We start from the raw sequence: 20,462 nt of genomic DNA, 5'->3' as shown, positions 1-20,462 counted from the left end.
ACACCACCATGTTTCTCCGAGGCGAAGCAGAAATGCCTCGGAGAAACCACTGTCATTTTCAGGATTGAGGGGCGTGTTTTTCGTTCTCTCCTTTCTTTTGGCTGGAATGTAAAATTCCAGCCAATGGGAAGAGGAGAGAAAGAACATGAAAAAATACGCCCCCGAATCCCAAAATGACGGGGCTTAAACTGACAGACGCCCCTCTTCTCCAATGGCTGGCCTCCGTTTAGGAAGCCAGCCAATGGAGAAGAAGGGCGGGTTCAAGCCCCACACTAAGAGACATAAGATCTCGCCGGCAAGACTGCGCAAGCGCAGCCTACGCAGGCCGAGACCTAAAAAAAGGGTGCTACAAAATGGGATTCAAAAGCTGCTGTTGAAGAAAGCAATAGCACCAGTTCCATTGAAGGGGAAAGGACTATATTTAATACTTTTTCTAATTCTGGTAAATTTAGAGCACTCAGCAATTATGTAGTAAGAATCTTTCATGAAGCTGATAATTTGCTTGGATATCCGCTTAGGCTGTAATGGCTGTGGAGAAGAAGACCGGCGAGGAGGAAATGCCCTAGTTACTGACTATTAATCTTCGGTACAGCCGAGTCCAGGTCATCACAGTCAAAGTTTCCCATCCCTCCAATCCTGTTGTGATTTTGGATTCAATTTATCTGTTTAGCTTGGTTTTATAGGAAGCGAAGTGGGCTAACTTCCTTTTAAAAGAAATCTGGGACATGTAAGGAAGTAAGCCATATCGGAGGGATGGAAAACAAGTGACTTGGCGTTTCCATTCACTGGAGCATTTGCTCAACCTGTAATGACTGTGATAATAAAGACCTGGACTCCGAGTAATGAAAATTACCGAATAAGGGAACAGGACACCATGCTGCGATGGTCATTTTGCCTAATTTTGTTGACAATGCTGTTCAACATCAGCAACAGTCACTGGCAAAGCCAAAAGATTGACTGTTGCCTTTGAAAAGTGAGACCTCTATACACCAGGGCCGGATTGGGAACACAAACCAGCCCTGGCAATTGAGTCGGACCAGCCCCGAGGGGAGGGAGATGCTGGTGGGAAAAACTGCTGATGCTTTTAGTGTAGTGGGCCTATATTGCAGAACTGTTGCAAAGCCGGCACCTGTGCCAAAACTGCCCCCATCCACCAGGACCACCGGGAAAATGCCCGGTGCCCGCTACCTCCAGTCCAGCCCTGCTATACACCGGTACCTGTATATGCGCGAACTCGGACGAAGGGCACTGGGGACCTTAGTTTTTTAAGGCACAAAAACAAGGATAGGAGAGAGAATCACATGGGCCAGGGCAGATCAATTCAATTAATACCAAATCAGTTAGAGAGATTAATTGATTTGCCTAGAATCGCAGGCCAGTACTCGTTACTTGTAGCCCAGTTCCAAAGTCGGCAGTTCTGGCTGTAACACTACATCCTCTCATCTCTCATGCGAAGACCGTTGTTGTGACCCACAGTATATGTTGATGTCTCCACTATGAACAGTATTTCAGTGTCAATACAGCCCTCTCTCAGTGGCCCCCATCTCCCGCAAAATGTGATGGAGGGGTCTTGGTTCTTCATATCTCACAGATAGTCATTGGCCTTGAGCTGAATAGAGGCGCCCTGAAGGACTGGGTTGGGGGTGAATGATTTGCATCCCCCTGCCCAGCACGGGCTTGCCATGCCCCTGCCATCCCTGCTGAATGGTATTGTCCTCTTACAAGCATCTATTCCTTTTGTCGAAAAATCGTATTCCTTCTCTGAACTGGAGCGCGCCTATCTATTCCTCCCAGATCACTGTATCTAGGAAGAGGCAGTGGGAAAGTCTACCCAGTTACTATTTTCCCATGCCCCTCCCTTAACTCCTCCCTTAAGCACACTTCTCACTCGCTTGTCTCTCCCTCGACATCAGTTTTATTCCTTCCTCAACCTTGTATCTCCTCCCATGTGACTATCTCCTGTTCTCCTTTTCCTCTGTCCTCTCACCATCAATTCTTTCCTCTCCGTTCTCCTCTATTCCTTTACCCCTCCCTCTCGCGCATGCACCCAGCTCCTCCTCTACACCCATTATCTCCTCCCCTTCCATAGACTCCGCCTACCAGGTATCTCTTCCCAGCCCTCCCTGCTGTCAAGGCTCCTCCAGGCCGCCGTAGCCCTGCCCCGGGTTGCCTTGCATTGGGTTTCCCCCACTTTTCCTGCTTTTTGGCATTCCTGGAGGCTGAGCTGGACATCCGGGAAGGAGAAGAAGGGGCACAGTTCAGGAAACGGGGGCAAGAGGAAGAAGTGGCGACGCCGGGATCAGGAAGAGGAAAAGCAGGGTTAAAGGGGAGAGGACAAGCCAGGACTCAGAGACAGGAAGAAGGAAAACAACGAATGGGAAAGGGGCAGAAGAGGAACAGTTGAGTTTTAGGGTAGAGGGGGGGATAGCCGAAGTGGGGGAGGTGTGTCACGGGAATAGACCACGACTGACAGGTAGAGTCCAGGTAGGAGAGGAAAACCCTAGACGTAAAAGGGGTTAACTACTGCAGAGAGGGCAGCTGCTGCGTAGGGAGAGGGTACCCCAGTGGGTAGCTGGTGCAGGGGGTCTAGCTAGCGTAGGCTGCATTATCTGGTGCACAGAGGGGAGGGGTGCCCTTGCAGAGGTGCAGCCGCAGTTCAGTTAAGAGTGTAGTTGGTGCGTGCAGAAGTGGCGGCAGCTGGTGAAGGGGGTGCCTGCGATTGTGGTGGGCCACCGGGGTCCCGGCACCATGACAGGCCCAGGCCCAACGGTCACCAGATAGAGGAAGCCGCAGCGCGCGGGCTTCCTTTCTGTCCGAATCCCCGAAATTGAGGAAGTGCCGAAAATCAAGCCTCGGTTCGGAGAGGACCGGAAGAAACCCCCCCTCAACCCCGGACCCGTGATGGACGACGACGCCCCTGAGGAAGACTTGTGCACCGTGGAGCTGGAGCTGACTAACGGTACTGAGGGGGCGGGGGTCCCACCTGGCTGAGGCACAGAGCACGGGACAAGATGCTTTTTTTGGGGGGGAGGGGGAAGGCAGTTTTGTTGGTGGCGCCGGGAGAGTGTGCTTCGTGCACCTGGTTATGAAATGGCTTCTTGTCTTAGGGGTTACTTTAAGCTAGCCTTGGTTCAGTTGCCAGCCCATGTGCATGCTGGGACTTGTAGGCTACAAGTACCAGCATGACAGGTGCTGTTCAGTGAAAAGCCGTGGATGGCTGAAGCCTTCTCCCCTGGCCCGGTGCAACTTGACAGCTGCGCCATTATAAGAGTTTTAACTCTGAAAAGCCCTCTGTGGTAAGCAGGCAGTGTAAATCACAGCTGACACTATTACTCAACTCTTCATTTTATCCACCTCTTGAGTCAGCCAGTCACGATTTAATAGCGCGCAGGAGGGAGGCGTGTGCTGGTAACACACTTCCAGGCGCCCACACAGCGCGGGGGTGGAATGTCATTACAGCGACCCTCCTCGGCAGAATCGCTCCAAAATGTAAAGTTACCAGATAACCCCATGTCACCAGGGCAGCATTTCCAGCCCTTAGAGTAACCGGATGCATTTTAGGATGTGCAGTGTCTCTCGGTTCATGTCATGCTGAATCGAGAGAACATGCATGAAGACATGATGTGCAAAAAGAAAGACCAGGGCTGGAACATGTTGTCCCTGATGACAGTCTCCTGGTAACCTAAGTCAAGTTAATTCGCTGCCCTTTTCGCCACTCCGTCTCTATGCTGCTTCGACAATAGTTTACATGGGATTAAATATCTAGAACAGAAGATGCATGTTTGCAAACCAACTCCGTCAGGGTGACAGAGTGCCAGAAAGAGAGATACACAGCTCTCAGTGCCGGTCGTTCTCTGCTGTGGTGTGCCTGACTGCGCATGCAACGCCTGTCAGATGTCAGACCGTGAAGTACAGTTTCCAGGAAAGCTTTTCCAAAATTGCCTTTCCCCAGAAAGCCATCGCCCATACAGGAACACGGGGCCTTGCCAAGTCGAAAGATATACTTTAGCGTGCCCATTGTAAACTGCTTTTGTATAGCCTCTGACCTGGCGTTGAAGCACTTTTTGAAAAGTAGCACCATACTTCGGAACCCAAGAGTAGTATTAAATAGTTAGTTGATTAGTAATATGTGCTTACTTTTTTCCTTGTGGCTTAGTTGTGGTAGGTTTGTGTTCTCATGCGTTTAGTGGTGTTTTGAGTAGAGATCGAGGAAGGGAAGTGGATTAGAAAAGGGAAGTTGTGAATTGTTATTGGGAGTACGGGAGACGTGCACCTGCTAGTTGTGTGAATTGGATAAAATGGGGGTGGATGTTTGAGAAGGATTTTTGGTGCTTCATAGTAATCCGAAAGGTTTGGTAGGAGTCGGAGACGGGAGGGATGGGACAATGTAGAAGGGATTTTATTGTTTTCTCAATAAAGATCTAAAATTAACGCATACGAGAGACATGCCTACACATATACATATGTAGTGATATGCATGTACAGACATACATATTACATGACATCTAGTAAAGTTCTATCACCAGGTGTAAGTTCCTCTATATATTTACTTAGAAGCAACAATATTTACATGGTCTGGTATATTCATGTATGTTGTGGTTAAATGTGCAATTCCCCATACAATGTTATGAGATCATAAAGGGAAGCATAGTTCCATGTACCAGACACATGTATGACGACAACCTCTTCTCCATACTTTGACATCCATATTGTTTCAGACATATATCTCCATCTCCTACTGGCAGTCACCAGTAGGTAGTTGTAGTTAGCAGCTAGTTCTATTGGAAAAGTGTTTTTGTTTTGCGAAAAACATTAGTGCCTTTTGACAAATCCCAACTACATTTTTAAGACAATTTGCCACTCACTTCAGCTGCTGTCCGGAATGTTTGGGGTGATTCATCAAGCTGGGGCTGAGAAAAAAGTTGGGGTCCCAAAACCTGTTTTCCCCTTGGCATTTTAGACACAACTAATATTTAGGTGTACACTTGCACCACCAGTTTGATACCAGTTTTGTGTTTGTTGCGTGCTCCTTGGGTGTGCACTCCGTCGTGCACTTAATTATATTATTGAAAAGCGTACCCCTGGATTGGGGAACATCCCTTGGTCACTGCTGTGTCCCCAGTTGAGGTTAAATAGTTCAATCCTTAGTTTCTACTAGAAAAATTAAGATAGTCATCCTCTATTTCATTGCTTTAAATCAGTGGTTTTATTCACTTGTTTTCATAATTCGACTTGATATTCACTCCAATTTTAAATTATTTCATTATCCAAATACATGTTGTTACTTGGTCCAATGCATTTCGGCTATTTAAAGCCTTCATCAGGAAATGTGTTTGGAAAAGTTTTCTGTTTCAGGTCCCAATCACCATGAACGTGAAGGAGAATACCCAATTTTAGATACAACTACAATACGAACCGCTTAATGGAATTACACCAAATTTGGCAGATAGGTAGATCTTGGTCCAGAAAGAGAGCTTTGTGTAATTTGGTGTAAATCTATTCAGTAGTTTTGGAGTTATTAAAGAAAAAAAATTGAAAGAAGCATTAAGCTGTGTGCACACCGTCTTCATCAGTATTATTATGTTATATAAATAACATATAATTACTATATAAATAACCTATATTTACTATGACATAAATATAATGTACTGAAAATACATTTGTTTTATATATTTATATATTGATTTTAAAAAGCATTCGCTGTTTTTTCAGTTTATGGCCAAAAAAACAAGTATATTCATATATACAGAAAGACCCTCTCATCTAGATCGAACCATGTTTATGCAAATATATATAACATACACACATATATATATGTAATGTAATTAATATTAATGTACAAGGAATAATCCCTATAGATCTGCATCCATATGTACCTGCATTTAATACTTGCATGTTCAGACATACCCATGTAAGTTGTGCATACACAAAGACTGTATATATATACATTACACTTTTGTTTTTTTAATTAAAATATTTTGTTATACCTTGCATTATAGTTACTTTGCCCTACACTCATATATACAAACTCTGACATATATTTTTTATATACACAGTAAAGGTACACCAAATGATAGGTTTCAATAAGGAATCCAAATACAAACTTTCAAGGTATATACAGATATTCTCTTTATTCTTATGTTGATCCAAAGTTTTCTATAAAAGTTTGGATAGCAAATATCAGCCAACGCGTTTTGTCTGACACACTGGACTTCTTCAGGGTGGAAGAAGAAGAAGAGGGACATATTGTCAGTTACAATGTGCATCTTTGGGCCTGTTCTTCGTTCAAAAGGGTACGTATATACGCTTCAGTTGACCGATAATCTTCTGACAGCTAAACAGGCGACGTGACGTCCTATACATGACAGAAAGTATGCATATCAGCGCCAAAATTGTATCTCCAGGTATGACATTCAGAGCAATGATCAACAATCCATTCAATGTTGGACGTCGGCTCCTCTTTGATATTAGCAGCACCATATATGTGCCTTTATGGGGTGGATTGACCCCATTATTCTGACAATTCAGATATCGTTGCTCTGAATGTTATATCATGAAATACAATTTTGGCGCTGATATGCATACTTTCTCCCATGGAACTTGAAATAGGCTGAGCAGGACTGCACCAGTCCCTCTCAGCATGTTAAATTATGGTGCAGCTACGCCACCACCAGGGAACTGCAGTTCCCTGGCGCAGCCAATGGTCAACCGGCGGTATGACTTTGAAAGTCGTAGTATGGTGGACCACCACCACGAGTGCGGCAGTCCGAAGATCGCTGCACTCGTAATCAGGCCTATAGTTTCTGGGTAAAGATATATATTTCTGCCAAGTTTGATGTAATTCCTTTCAGCTGTTTTGGCTGTAGCATTGTGTAAAGTTCCTATGGGAAATTACATTGGGAAAATGTGTCTTTATGACTCCCATTTTTCTCGGCCGTGCTTCAAGTATCACCCCGAAACTGTCTAGCAAGGAACTGAGGTGTATGAGCCTTTTTTCTGGAAAGTTTCGTAAAGATTCGTCAAACGGCACCAACGTTATCAACAGAACTAATATATATTATGTTGCCGTTCCCATCGATGGAATAAAGCACTTCAATAATTTACGAAACCCTTGTTGTGGTCTGTACCTGTGTTCGTGCTGCAGGATTGTGGAAATATATATATATATATATATATATATATATATCTATATATATATATCCCTCTCTCACTGATCTCCTTCCTCACCCGTTCTGTCTCCTCTCTCCCACTCCATTATCTGTCCTTTCACTTGTCTATGTCGCAGTATTATTGGTGTCTCTTTCATCCCTCTTTGTCTCTCTCAAACATACATCCTGCTGTGTTTCTCTTGATCCCTCCCCATTCTCTCTGTTGTCTTACTTTCGTTATTTTACCCTTCTTTTGCCTCAAAGCCTTTTACCTTTACCTCCTCTCCCTTTTTCTCTCTCCCCTGTATTTCTTTCTCCTTCTCTCCCCTGTATTTCTTTCTTACTCTTTTTACAAACTCGGTTGCAGTGGGAGGCACCGAGACGACCCACATCACTTGGAACTATAAATGAATATTTTCCAAGTTAGCTACTGTCCTCCGAGGTCAGGGTCGCAGTGGCAGTGGGATTGGGGCGGGGTACACAGGAGGCAAGCTAAGGGTCGCAGCTGCTACCCATGGCGATTCCTCAATAATGCCCTTGAGGGGGTATCAGTCGGGCTGGTTGGAACTGTTGGAGGGCATTTTAAACTAGAGATTGTCTGGTTTAGCCTCTGTACCTAGTTGCTTATTGACTCTGCATTGACACAGGGAAAGGCATGTGTGAGGTGAGAGCATAACCAACATCATGCTCTACAAATGAATGGATGACAGTTCTCTAGAGCTCATCTGACAGTTGTAATTCTAAGCAAAGGGACATACTGGCTGCCCGCTGTAGCATTCACTATGGGCAAGGCAAGCCAAGCCTGAGTTGGAACCATGGTCTCGTCTTACTCCCACACCCTGTCCCAAATAGACATCTGCGCCAGTGGATGGGTCCCCAGCCACACACATTCGAAACATGCTTCTCTCTCACCCTCTGTGCCTAAGGGTATATTGTGAGTACACTGCGCTGCATCAAAACAAGGCCCTGACGTATAGCACTTATTCATGAAATGCATAGAAGGGCCAGTGGGTTGCAGATTGTTGGGTCCACTGATGGGAAAACATTATGCAGGCCAGAAACAAACGGTGCAGTAGGCGGCCTAATTTTGCCAAATCACAAAGAGGACTACTGTCCATACAAGGTGACCTGGTGGACTTTTTCAAAATGCGTTACAAACACGGTATGGAAAGCAAATTATCCTGTCTCTCAGCTATCGTTAAAGAACACACCCTTGCAATCCAGTGGTAACCTTGTGAAGATAAGCACCCATTCTAAATTGGAGTAAAATCAATGCTTCCGGTGCTTGGCACAGGCACTTAATTGTCCACACTAGTATTTGACTGCTACCACATGGAGGGGCTGTTTGTGTAACTAAGAGCTGTGGTAAACAACAGTTGTTTATTAAATCAATATACATAAAAAAACACCTGCCACATAAGCTATTTTGATAGCCTTGGAGCCTCGAATTGTCACACTTGTAGGAGGGGTATGATGGTTATTAACTGTGTTGGTACTGTCTTTGGTGCAACTGGCTGTGGCAATGGGTGGTGGAAGCTGTGGTGGCCTCCTGACGAGTGCCCTGGCGCTAATTTCATTATAAATTAAGCACTGAGTAAAATAATTTCCTGCCATGCTAGGTTGAACTTGAGCCAGAGGCTCTATTTCTTCCTGTGTCGATTCCTTTGACTCTTAGTCTTGCCAACATGAAGCCTGCATCCCAACCCGTAACACTGCACAGTTGGTACTCTCAGAACAAGTACCCTATCCCTTAAACCTGTTTTTAGGGAGGCAGCATTTCAGGAATTGTGGTTGCTTGCATCCATGATCTTTGCTAATCCAACACCAGTTGGCTAGGTCAATATTCCCAAGTCCTTTTAGGTCTAGCTTGACATTGCAGCTGTTGAGGGGCCTTATGTGAGCACCAGAAAAATAACTTTAAAAGGCGGTTTTGAGAGTTGCAATTGGGCCACACCAACATGTTGAGGTTCTTCTCTACAAGCATTTGGTGGGACGGAAGGTGTGAGCTGCGGCTAAAAGAGTGCTTCTATTGCACTTTCGGCCATCTTCGAAAGCTTATGCTCAATATGGCGACCATGCAGTGATTCAAGGCTATAATCCTGTTTGGTTCATTGAGAAGAGTTTTTGTAGATGCTTCTGATTTTGTTAATTCTGAAAAGTTACAACAAAGACACTAGTGTTGCCATAGTTATTTGGAAAGCATATGTTTACAGCAACGGCCTTTTAGTGTGAATTATTACACTACACTAAACATGTAGACAAATTCTCTAGTAGGCAAGGTCTGATGCCCGTTAACCCCTTTAGCAAATCCTGGAGCGAGAAGATTGCACTATGATTCTTCTTCTCAGACCTTCTTAGAAGGGGTTGCAAACTGCTTTTATAACTGTAATTTTGTACTTATTTGTAGTGGTATGCATAGTTTTTAGAAGTGTGCGAAATTAAGTAAAAGTTGGCCACTTTCTATAACGTTTAATTCTCTATATTTAATTGCAAGCAATTGAATGCCCTGTCTAGACTGCAGTATTTTTATTACTTTCTTTTTTCACTATGTCTTGCATATGCTTGTTGAGCTTATATATCTTATTGTCTGTGGATGGGTTCGTGAATGCAAGCATGATTCACTTGGTGGATGAGTGACGGAGTGCAGCATGATGGGTCATTAAGTGCCTAAAGTCAATCCCAGAAGACGCACTTTCAGTTGTAATCCGATCTACTACAGTTGCCAATGCTTGTTACAAGATTATGTGGATTGCCGCCTGCTGACTCTGGGAGAATTATTGTTTTTGACTCATACAAATTGAGCACGCTAATATTTATTGTGCAGAAACCTCTCTTTGGTTCTGATAACGTCTCTGCAGTCTGAGATATTTCTTTTTTTAGCATGCTAGGAATCCTATTTTTCTTTACCTATTGATTTCTATAAAGCCACCTCCATTAGTCCCAAGTTTTACAGCGCTGTACAAAATGTTTCAATATAAGAGTAAAAGGTGTGCTGACTGTAACGGTTTGAAGGAGTACATACATTTACTGCTAATTGTTATCACGTGGTCATTACAATGTATTAAAAAAAAGGGAGTAAAATCAAAACCATATTTTTTAACTTTTTTATTTAACAGTGGCGGGGTAATTTAAGATTAACATCAAATAAGGAGATAGGTAGATTGGTACAAGGAGAGCTAAGAGTAATATTTGTTCGAAATATGACCACCCTGATTGTTAAACTTCCTCAAAAATGTTTTACAATGACTATGCGGGTTAAAAGAGGACACCAGTATATGAAGTAATTATATAAGACCGGGAGTAATTACTGCTGAATGTTAGTGTAATCATAGTGGTTTACATGTAATAGATAGCCCTGGATGTGTATTGAATAGATGGTAATGTTCATACAGAGAGAGTAGATCTGTTCAACCACAGATCCTTACGGGCATGTCACTAACAACTTGAAAGCCCTCCTATCCACGCTGTCTTAACTAGACCTACAGCTCCCACAACCTACCTCCTTCCACTTTCCGCTTCGTAGTTTTTTTTAGCTGTCCTAATGCCGTGCCCTCCAATCCTTTTATAGATCTGCACTCTCTGCCCTTGACCTATTGCCTCTTCTCAGTCCCGCTTCCACCGCCCTATCTGTCCAATCCTGTACTTCCTTGCATGGGCCTGCCATTGGCTTGTTTCTGGCGGTTTAGCCATTAACCCCTTCCATGCTGATGACGAACCCCAGCCGTCATGCACTACGGTGCTCGTGTGCTGATGACGGCTGGGGTTCGTCACGGCCCCGCCCTGTTAGTTTGTGTACAGCACAGCGGGGCAATCGCGGCCGCATGGAAGGGGTTAATGAGCGGTTCCTCTCAGTCTGATTGCCTTTTCACTAACCTTTTATCGGACTACCTGTTTCCCTTATCAGTAGCCTATCTTCCGAGGCATCGTGAGAGAGCTAACCACCCTCTGACAGAGCCCATCGCCCAGGTTTTACAAGCATCACCCTTTCTATCCAGAATCTTTCATACTGACCAAGCTGAAAGCCCGCCAACCCTTTGTGTTCGCTTTCCTATCTGTCATTCGGATTTATTTAATTATGAATTTACATACAACTTTGAAAATGGTTTTCAGCTATCTGCGTCTTTTCTCCATTGACATTTCCTCATATCTCATAATTTTATCATCATGCTTGGCCAGCTTAGGTACAGGATGATGCCCTGTTCTTACCTCCATCCTCGGTCGCCTGCAACAAGGTAGGACTGGTAGGCGAAGACACCACAGTAAAAGTAGCCCGCATTTATGAACTTGTTACTAAAACAAAACAAAAGTGGCCTGAATGATTAAATCGGGCAACTCTGGACTTTTTAAGACCTCCTGTCGAGGATTTCTCAAAGGGGTGGGGAAACACAGGAGTCCGTGCAGCTTCACTAATATTAAAGAAATGTGGCAGTGAAATTCACAATGTTCCTTCTCTATCATGAAGTCAAGTTTAAATAATTTTCATTTTATAGACCTTAGTGCAATAGTGACGGGCATAGAACACAGATCATAAATGATGAGCACTACATATGCAGTAATTTGGTTAAAAAAGTACACAATAATTATAATAAATATATTAAAATATAGATTAAAAAGGAGAAATACCTAGATAACTATAATTTACAGATTAAAAGTGATAATCCGTATATTTTATAGGACATGCATCCACAAGCATTCAAGCATATTACAACTACTGTAAATTTCGTACATATCTTGGGTCTACTAAAATGAGTACAATAAAACTATAACATCAATCCCCTCCACCTTAAATTACCCCATATCAAGTAAAGCAGTCCTAAATAAAGTGTCAAACTATCCACATGGACAAGTATATCACAGTAGTCCCCATTTTCACCCAATTTAACAGTTTTAATGTAGATATCCCTTCTTTCACCCTCTAGGACTCAGGAGCTATTTGACGAATCTTTGTCTGCTTACAGGGCCAACAAACTATCCACCAGGTGTTCCCACGATTTGATCCTTTCAATGTTCCCTTGTTCTCTTTTTATCTCACGAACCAACACAGCACTCTCCAAATTTGCTCATTTAACCATTTCTTTATTCCAGCTAGTAATTTGAGGGCTGTGTGCCGATTTCAAGTGCATAGTCCAGTCTTGTTTTGCCAAAATCAAACTTAAGTCAGTAAATCTATTACTAATTTTCTTATTTTTTGGGCGAGCGTGTCCCCCTAGGAGGCAGATCAAGAGTGTACAAGGAATATGTCGCAAGATTTTTCCATTAATCTATATATATATATAAAAACAAATGTATGTCTGTCTGTCCTTTATGCATTACTACACTATTCATCCGATCGCCATGAAACTTTGGGAAGTTGTTGAGTACACTCCCGTGAAGGTTTCTGGCATAACTTTTTTTAAATATCGAAGCAAGATTAGAAGCTGTTCGAATACAAACTGATCAAGCCCGTTCATCTCAAACGAACGACCATCGAGAATCGCTCCGAAGGTGAAGTCCTCTAATGTAACCTGGCCCTCCTCGAGCGCAGCTACGCGCGTTGAGGGGCCTGACAAGCTGCCCAAACATGTTGTATCAGTCTTCGTTGTGCCGAGATGGAATGAACCCGAGTCGTGATGGGGGTGCAAGGTATGAGCGTGTAAGCGCTGTGCTCTCGCGCTCGCGTTCAAAAGTATACCAAATGCGATGAGGCCTAATCCGGTTCGAAATAGAACCGGAGAGGAAGTAGTGCAGGGTGAAAGTCACAGGGGCCAATATCGAGTGCGAGACACAAGTATCATTAGAAAGCGTACACAAACCAGAGAAAAAAGATACAATTTCACCTTAAAAGGCCATTCTGAGGTATCCAGAAGATATAGGCCAATCCCAGAAAACATAGGAAACTCTTAATACTAAATAACATCCTATTTACATATATAGAAACTGTTAATACTAAATAACATCCTATTTACATATATACAAGTATCAGATAAGCAAAGCAGAGTAAATCAATAACAAGGATGTCGGAGAGATACTTATCTTTCTGAGCAGCACCAACATTTCTTTTTCCTGAGATCGCAGCAACGCGCGACGGGTAAGCTAGTATATTCTACTACTTCCTTCCAGGACACGGCTAAGGAAGGGCAGGACCTTACCATGTGGAACATTCCTGCCCCAAACTCCCCACATCTAGGGCATTTTGTAGCGCCATTCGCGTAGAACTTGTTATTCCTGCCAGGTGTAAGATAAGCTCGATGCAGGATATAGAAATTAATTTGAATCTAGCTTTTCTGGTGTATGTGCTACATTCCTACCCCAGTCCAAATCATTAATTTGGAGCTCTAAGTCTCTCTACCATTTTATTTTCAACTCTGCAAGAGGAGAAATAATATTTCAAAGAATCGCACGATATAGATACAACACCCTCTTACATACCCTGTTGATGTACAGAGCTGTTGACACACCTTATGTGTAGCAGGTTCATATCTCCATTTCTCCAAAAATTCCTTATTGTTGACACCAATGCCCTGTGTACTAAAAATTGTCCTCTAGGTAGATGGAATTCTTCAGTCAAGTCTTCAAAACCCAAGCAATACTCCATCCTAATATAGGTCCCCAACACGATTAACCCCAACGGTAACTTTCAATCCCTGCTAACGCTCCTACCTGGGCCACTATTTTCATCAATTTTAATGCCATATCAGGGTAATGGGGTACCTGGACCCAGGTTTGCTGCAGGGAACATCGGCAGCACTGCTGTATCATTAGCAGCTCAAGATAAATTGCAGGCAGTCTCCACCGAGGAAGCAAGAAGACTTTCAATTAGTCCTGCAAATCAGGCAGTGGGCCAGTAACACCCTCCCCAGGGTTCGTTTAACAGTAAACCCACTTATTTAACCATTGCAGTTCAGCCGCCAGATAATAAGATTAAAAATCAGGAGATGCCAATCCTCCCCCCATTACAGGGAGCTGTAGTTTTATTAGTGCTACTCTGCACCTACATGTTCCCTAAAACTATTCCAGAAGTAGAGGTTCAGATCCCCTAAATAATTGCCGATGCACCACCAATGACAATGTGTTAAAGAAATAGAACAATCTTGTTAGCTACTGCTATTCTGCCAGCCACAGATAATGGTAAGTTTGTCCAAAAATTAATACTTGTTTTAAGTGTTCTAGCAGCTGCTCCAATATTCCCATCTAATAAATCTTGCTGGCTATGATATATTTTAACACCTAAATATTCAATGCAGCTATGGCTCCAATTGTAAATTCAGGTGAAGTGTGGCATCTCGGCAAAGTGGAAAGAAGTAAGATTTTTGCCATTTAATATGTAGCCCAGATACTATACCAAAGCGGTTTAATACGTTTATTTAACCAGGCAAATCCACCAAAACACCTCGGAGAAAGAGCAGCATATCACCATCATATACTACTGCTCAGTGGGTTTGCCCACAGACCTCAAATCCATGATAAAAATTCCTGGACGCGACAACTTTCCAGAGGCTCCATTGCGATCGCAAATAATAAGTGGGCCATTGGACACCCCTTTCTAGTCCTGCATCCCACATCATAGGGTTCCGATACCACTCTGCCAGTATGCACTCACACCCTTAGGACAGTATAGAGAAGTTTGAGCCAGTGAATAAATCTTGCAAACCATTGACAGGTGTCTGCTCTTCTGTACACAAGTGTGATTAGTGATCTACGCTGTATGCAATGAGATAGCATCTACAGCCTTAACTCCTTCCATGCTGATGACGGCCGGGAGCCGTCATGGCACACAGTGCTCGTGTGCTGATGACGGCTCCTGGCCGTCATGACCGCACCCGCGATCGAAATGTGCCGCACAGGCGCAGAATCGCGGCCGCGCCCAAGGGGTTAACAGTGCTGCTTGTTACTGTCACCTAGTCTTTATTCAAACATGTTTACATCATCAAACCACAAACAGTCACAATACTGACCAACACATAGCCACAAAACCGGCCCACACATTGACCTGTCAGCCAGGCCCGTCTGGTACAATCAACATGCCCTATGGGGCTTTCTGACTGTGGCCCACACACCTCTCAACTCTATCCCAGAACCCTATCTGAGGATCAGCCTTGATTGTTGCCTCACTTAAAATGTTGATATTGGCTCGATCTCTTTCAATCCTATTTTTAGGTCGAGCTGGCGTTGGAGCGCGAAGCGCTCCCGCCAGCGAGACTATAGTCACCTTCCTCCCTGTCAAGGGAGTAACAGCTGTGAACGAGCCCGATACAGACCTGGGCACGAGCTGACCCAGGTCTGTGAACGTGCTTCAAGGTTGAGCAGCTTGTGCACGTTTGTTGGACGTCAGGCGCTGCAAGCCCGCCAGACCAATTATCCCAGCATGAAACTACTTCCTGAGGCGCCACAAGACCAATTATCCCAGCAGGAGTCTCCACTTCCTCAACAATTATCACAGCATGAGACCCACTTATCACAGCATGTCAACTGGCGCTCCAGGCTGCTGGAGCACTCAACTATAATTATTGTGCAGTTGAGTGCTCCAGCAGCGTGGGGCGGCTCTCTGCATGCTGTGATAATTATCACTTTGGGGCCTCATGCTGTGATAATTAGGGCGGCATGCTCTATTTGCAGCACTGAACATTTTCAAAGAAGGCCAAGCAGTGACATTCATTGGAGACACTCACCCTCACGCCCTCACCCCTCACACACCTCCTCACCCTCACACACCTCCTCACCTTCACACCCCCTCACACACACCCTCACATACCCTTACCAGCACAGCAAAACACAACACAGCACAACACAACACAGCACAGCACAGCAAAACACAGCACAGCACAGCAAAACACAGCACAGCACAGCAAAACACAGCACAGCACAGCAAAACACAGCACAGCACAACACAGCACAGCACAACACAGCACAGCACAGCAAAACACAGCACAGCACAACACAGCAAAACACAACACATCAAAACACAGCACAGCAAAACACAGCAAAGCACAGCACAGCAAAACACAGCACAGCACAGCAAAACACAGCACAGCACAACACAGCACAGCACAACACAGCACAGCAAAACACAACACAGCACAGCAAAACACAGCACAGCACAGCAAAACACAGCACAGCACAGCACAGCAAAACACAACACAGCACAACACAGCACAGCACAGCAAAGCACAGCACAACACAGCAAAACACAACACAGCAAAACACAGCACAGCACAACACAACACAACACAGCACAACACAGCACAGCACAGCACAGCACAACACAGCACAGCACAGGAAAACACAGCACAGGAAAACACAGCACAGGAAAACACAGCACAGCAAAACACAGCACAGCAAAACACAGCACAGCAAAACACAGCACAGCAAAACACAGCACAGCAAAACACAGCAAAGCACAGCACAGCAAAGCACAGCACAGCAAAACACAGCAAAACACAGCACAGCAAAACACAGCACAGCACAACACAGCACAGCACAACACAGCAAAACACAGCAAAGCAAAACACAGCAAAGCACAGCACAGCAAAACACAGCAAAACACAGCCCAGCAAAACACAGCAAAACACAGCAAAACACAGCAAAACACAGCACAGCAAAACACAGCACAGCAAAGCACAGCACAGCAAAACACAGCAAAACACAGCACAGCAAAACACAGCAAAACACAGCACAGCAAAGCACAGCACAGCAAAGCACAGCAAAGCACAGCAAAACACAGCACAGCAAAATACAGCAAAACACAGCACAGCAAAATACAGCAAAACACAGCACAGCAAAACACAGCAAAACACAGCACAGCACAGCAAAACACAGCACAGCACAGCACAGCACAGCACAGCACAGCAAAACACAGCACAGCACAGCAAAACACAGCACAGCAAAACACAGCACAGCAAAGCACAGCAAAGCACAGCACAGCAAAACACAGCACAGCACAGCAAAACACAGCACAGCAAAACACAGCGCAGCAAAACACAGCACAGCAAAACACAGCCCAGCAAAACACAGCGCAACCAAGCACAGCGCAACCAAGCACAGCGCAACCAAGCACAGCGCAACCAAGCACAGCGCAACCAAGCACAGCGCAACCAAGCACAGCGCAACCAAGCACAGCGCAACCAAGCACAGCGCAACCAAGCACAGCGCAACCAAGCACAGCGCAACCAAGCACAGCGCAACCAAGCACAGCGCAACCAAGCACAGCGCAACCAAGCACAGCGCAACCAAGCACAGCGCAACCAAGCACAGCGCAACCAAGCACAGCGCAACCAAGCACAGCGCAACCAAGCACCGCGTAATAAAGCACAACAAAAAATAGCATAACAAAACACAACAAAACATAGCATAGCATAACAAAACATAGCATAGCATAACAAAACACAGCATAGCATAGCATAACAAAACACAACATAGCATAGCATAACAAAACACAACATAGCATAGCATAACAAAACACAACATAGCATAGGATAGCAAAACTAAACAGAGCATAGCATAACAAAACAAAGCATAGGATAGCAAAACAAAACATGGCATAACAAAACATGGCATAACAAAACATGGCATAACAAAACATGGCATAACAAAACATGGCATAACAAAACATGGCATAACAAAACATGGCATAACAAAACATGGCATAGCAAAACATGGCATAGCAAAACATGGCATAGCAAAACATGGCATAGCAAAACATGGCATAGCAAAACATGGCATAGCAAAACATGGCATAGCAAAACATGGCATAGCAAAACATGGCATAGCAAAACATGGCATAGCAAAACATAGCATATCAAACACAACCAAACATAGCATAGCAAAACAAAGCATAGCATAAAACACAACATAGCATAGCATAACAAAACACAACACAACATAGCATAGCATAACAAAACACAACATAGCATAGGATAGCATAACAAAACAAAGCATAGGATAGCAAAACAAAACATAGCCTAACAAAACCTAGCCTAACAAAACCTAGCCTAACAAAACATGGCATAACAAAACATGGCATAACAAAACATGGCATAACAAAACATGGCATAACAAAACATGGCATAACAAAACATGGCATAACAAAACATGGCATAACAAAACATGGCATAACAAAGCATAGCAAAACATATAATAGCATAGCAAAACATAGCATATCAAACACAACAAAACATAGCATAGCAAAACAAAGCATAGCACAGCAAAACATAGCATAGCATAACAAAGCATAGCATAACAAAACATAGCATAGCATAACAAAACATAGCATAGCAAAACATAGCATAGCAAAACAAAGCATAGCATAGCAAAGCATAGCATAACAAAGCATAACAAAGCATAGCATAACAAAACACAACATAGCATAGCATAACAAAACACAACATAGCATAGCATAACAAAACACAACATAGCATAGCATAACAAAACACAACATAGCATAGGATAGCAAAACTAAACAGAGCATAGCATAACAAAACAAAGCATAGGATAGCAAAACAAAACATGGCATAACAAAACATGGCATAACAAAACATGGCATAACAAAACATGGCATAACAAAACATGGCATAACAAAACATGGCATAACAAAACATGGCATAACAAAACATGGCATAACAAAACATGGCATAACAAAACATGGCATAACAAAACATGGCATAACAAAACATGGCATAACAAAACATGGCATAACAAAACATGGCATAACAAAACATAGCATAGCAAAACATATAATAGCATAGCAAAACATAGCATATCAAACACAACAAAGCATAGCATAGCAAAACAAAGCATAGCATAGCAAAACATAGCATAGCATAACAAAACAGCATAGCATAACAAAACATAGCATAACAAAACATAGCATAACAAAACATAGCATAACAAAACATAGCATAACAAAACATAGCATAGCATAACAAAACACAACATAGCATAGCATAACAAAACACAACATAGCATAGGATAGCAAAACTAAACAGAGCATAGCATAACAAAACAAAGCATAGGATAGCCTAACAAAACATAGCCTAACAAAACATAGCCTAACAAAACATAGCCTAACAAAACATAGCCTAACAAAACATAGCCTAACAAAACATAGCCTAACAAAACATGGCATAACAAAACATGGCATAGCAAAACATATAATAGCATAGCAAAACATAGCATATCAAACACAACAAAACATAGCATAGCAAAACAAAACATAGCATAGCATAACAAAACATAGCATAACAAAACATAGCATAACAAAACATAGCATAACAAAACATAGCATAGCAAAACATAGCATAGCAAAACATAGCATAACCAAACATAGCATAACAAAACATAGCATAACAAAACATAGCATAACAAAACATAGCATAGCATAACAAAACATAGCATAGCAAAACAAAGCATAGCAAAACGCAACACAACACAACACAACACAACATAGCATAGCATAACAAAGCATAGCATAACAAACACAACAAAGCATTGCATAGCATAACAAAACAAAGCATAGGATAACAAAACAAAGCATAGGATAACAAAACAAAGCATAGAATAGCAAAACAAAATATTGCATAGCATAACAAAACATAGCATAACATAACAAAACATAGCATAGCATAACAAAACAAAACATATCATAGCCTAGCAAAACATAGCATACCAAACACAACAAAACATAGCATAACAAAACATAGAAAAACAAAGCATAACACACAACCACACACACACAACCACACACACACAACCACGCACACATAACCACACACAACCACACACACAACTATCTATCTATCGCCCTCACTCTGTCTATCTATCGCCCTCACTCTATCTATCGGCCTCAGTCTATCTATCTAATCGCCCTTACTCTATCTGTCTATCTATCGCCCTCACTCTATCTATCTATCGCCCTCACTCTATCTATCTATCGCCCTCACTCTATCTATCTATCGGCCTCACTCTATCTAATCGCCCTCACTCTATCTATCGCCCTCACTCTATCTATCGCCCTCACTCTATCTATCGCCCTCACTCTATCTATCGCCCCCACTCTATCTATCGCCCTCACTCTATCTATCGCCCTCACTCTATCTATCGCCCTCACGCTATCTATCGCCCTCACTCCTATCTATCTATCTATCTCGCTCACTCAATCTCTCTATCGCCCTCTATCTATAGCCCTCCCTCTATCTATCTATCGCCCTCACTCTATCTATCGCATCACCACAGCATCACTCAGCACCACCACAGCATCACTAAGGGGCACAACAACATCACTATGCGCTACCACAGGATCATTGAATGCCACAGCATCACTAGTCGCCACCACAACATCTC

At 43.3% G+C, this 20,462-nt stretch overlaps 1 protein-coding gene across 1 annotated transcript in view; it reads left to right on the top strand.

Annotated features, from left to right (window-relative positions):
* Nucleotides 1-2,313: 2,313 nt before the first annotated feature.
* Nucleotides 2,314-20,462, top strand: part of RPS6KA4 (ribosomal protein S6 kinase A4) — a 227,766-nt gene continuing 209,617 nt past the window's right edge. The window contains exon 1 of the mRNA XM_078660503.1: nucleotides 2,314-2,959. Within this exon, the coding sequence (XP_078516629.1) occupies nucleotides 2,902-2,959 (58 nt within the window). The 5' untranslated portion in view covers nucleotides 2,314-2,901. The remainder of the gene's footprint in view (nucleotides 2,960-20,462) is intronic.

Source organism: Lissotriton helveticus, chromosome 9, assembly GCF_964261635.1.
Source record: "Lissotriton helveticus chromosome 9, aLisHel1.1, whole genome shotgun sequence".
Lineage (NCBI taxonomy): Eukaryota > Metazoa > Chordata > Amphibia > Caudata > Salamandridae > Lissotriton > Lissotriton helveticus.
Note: the sequence above shows the minus strand (reverse complement) of the source record. Positions and strands in the feature narration are given on the sequence as shown.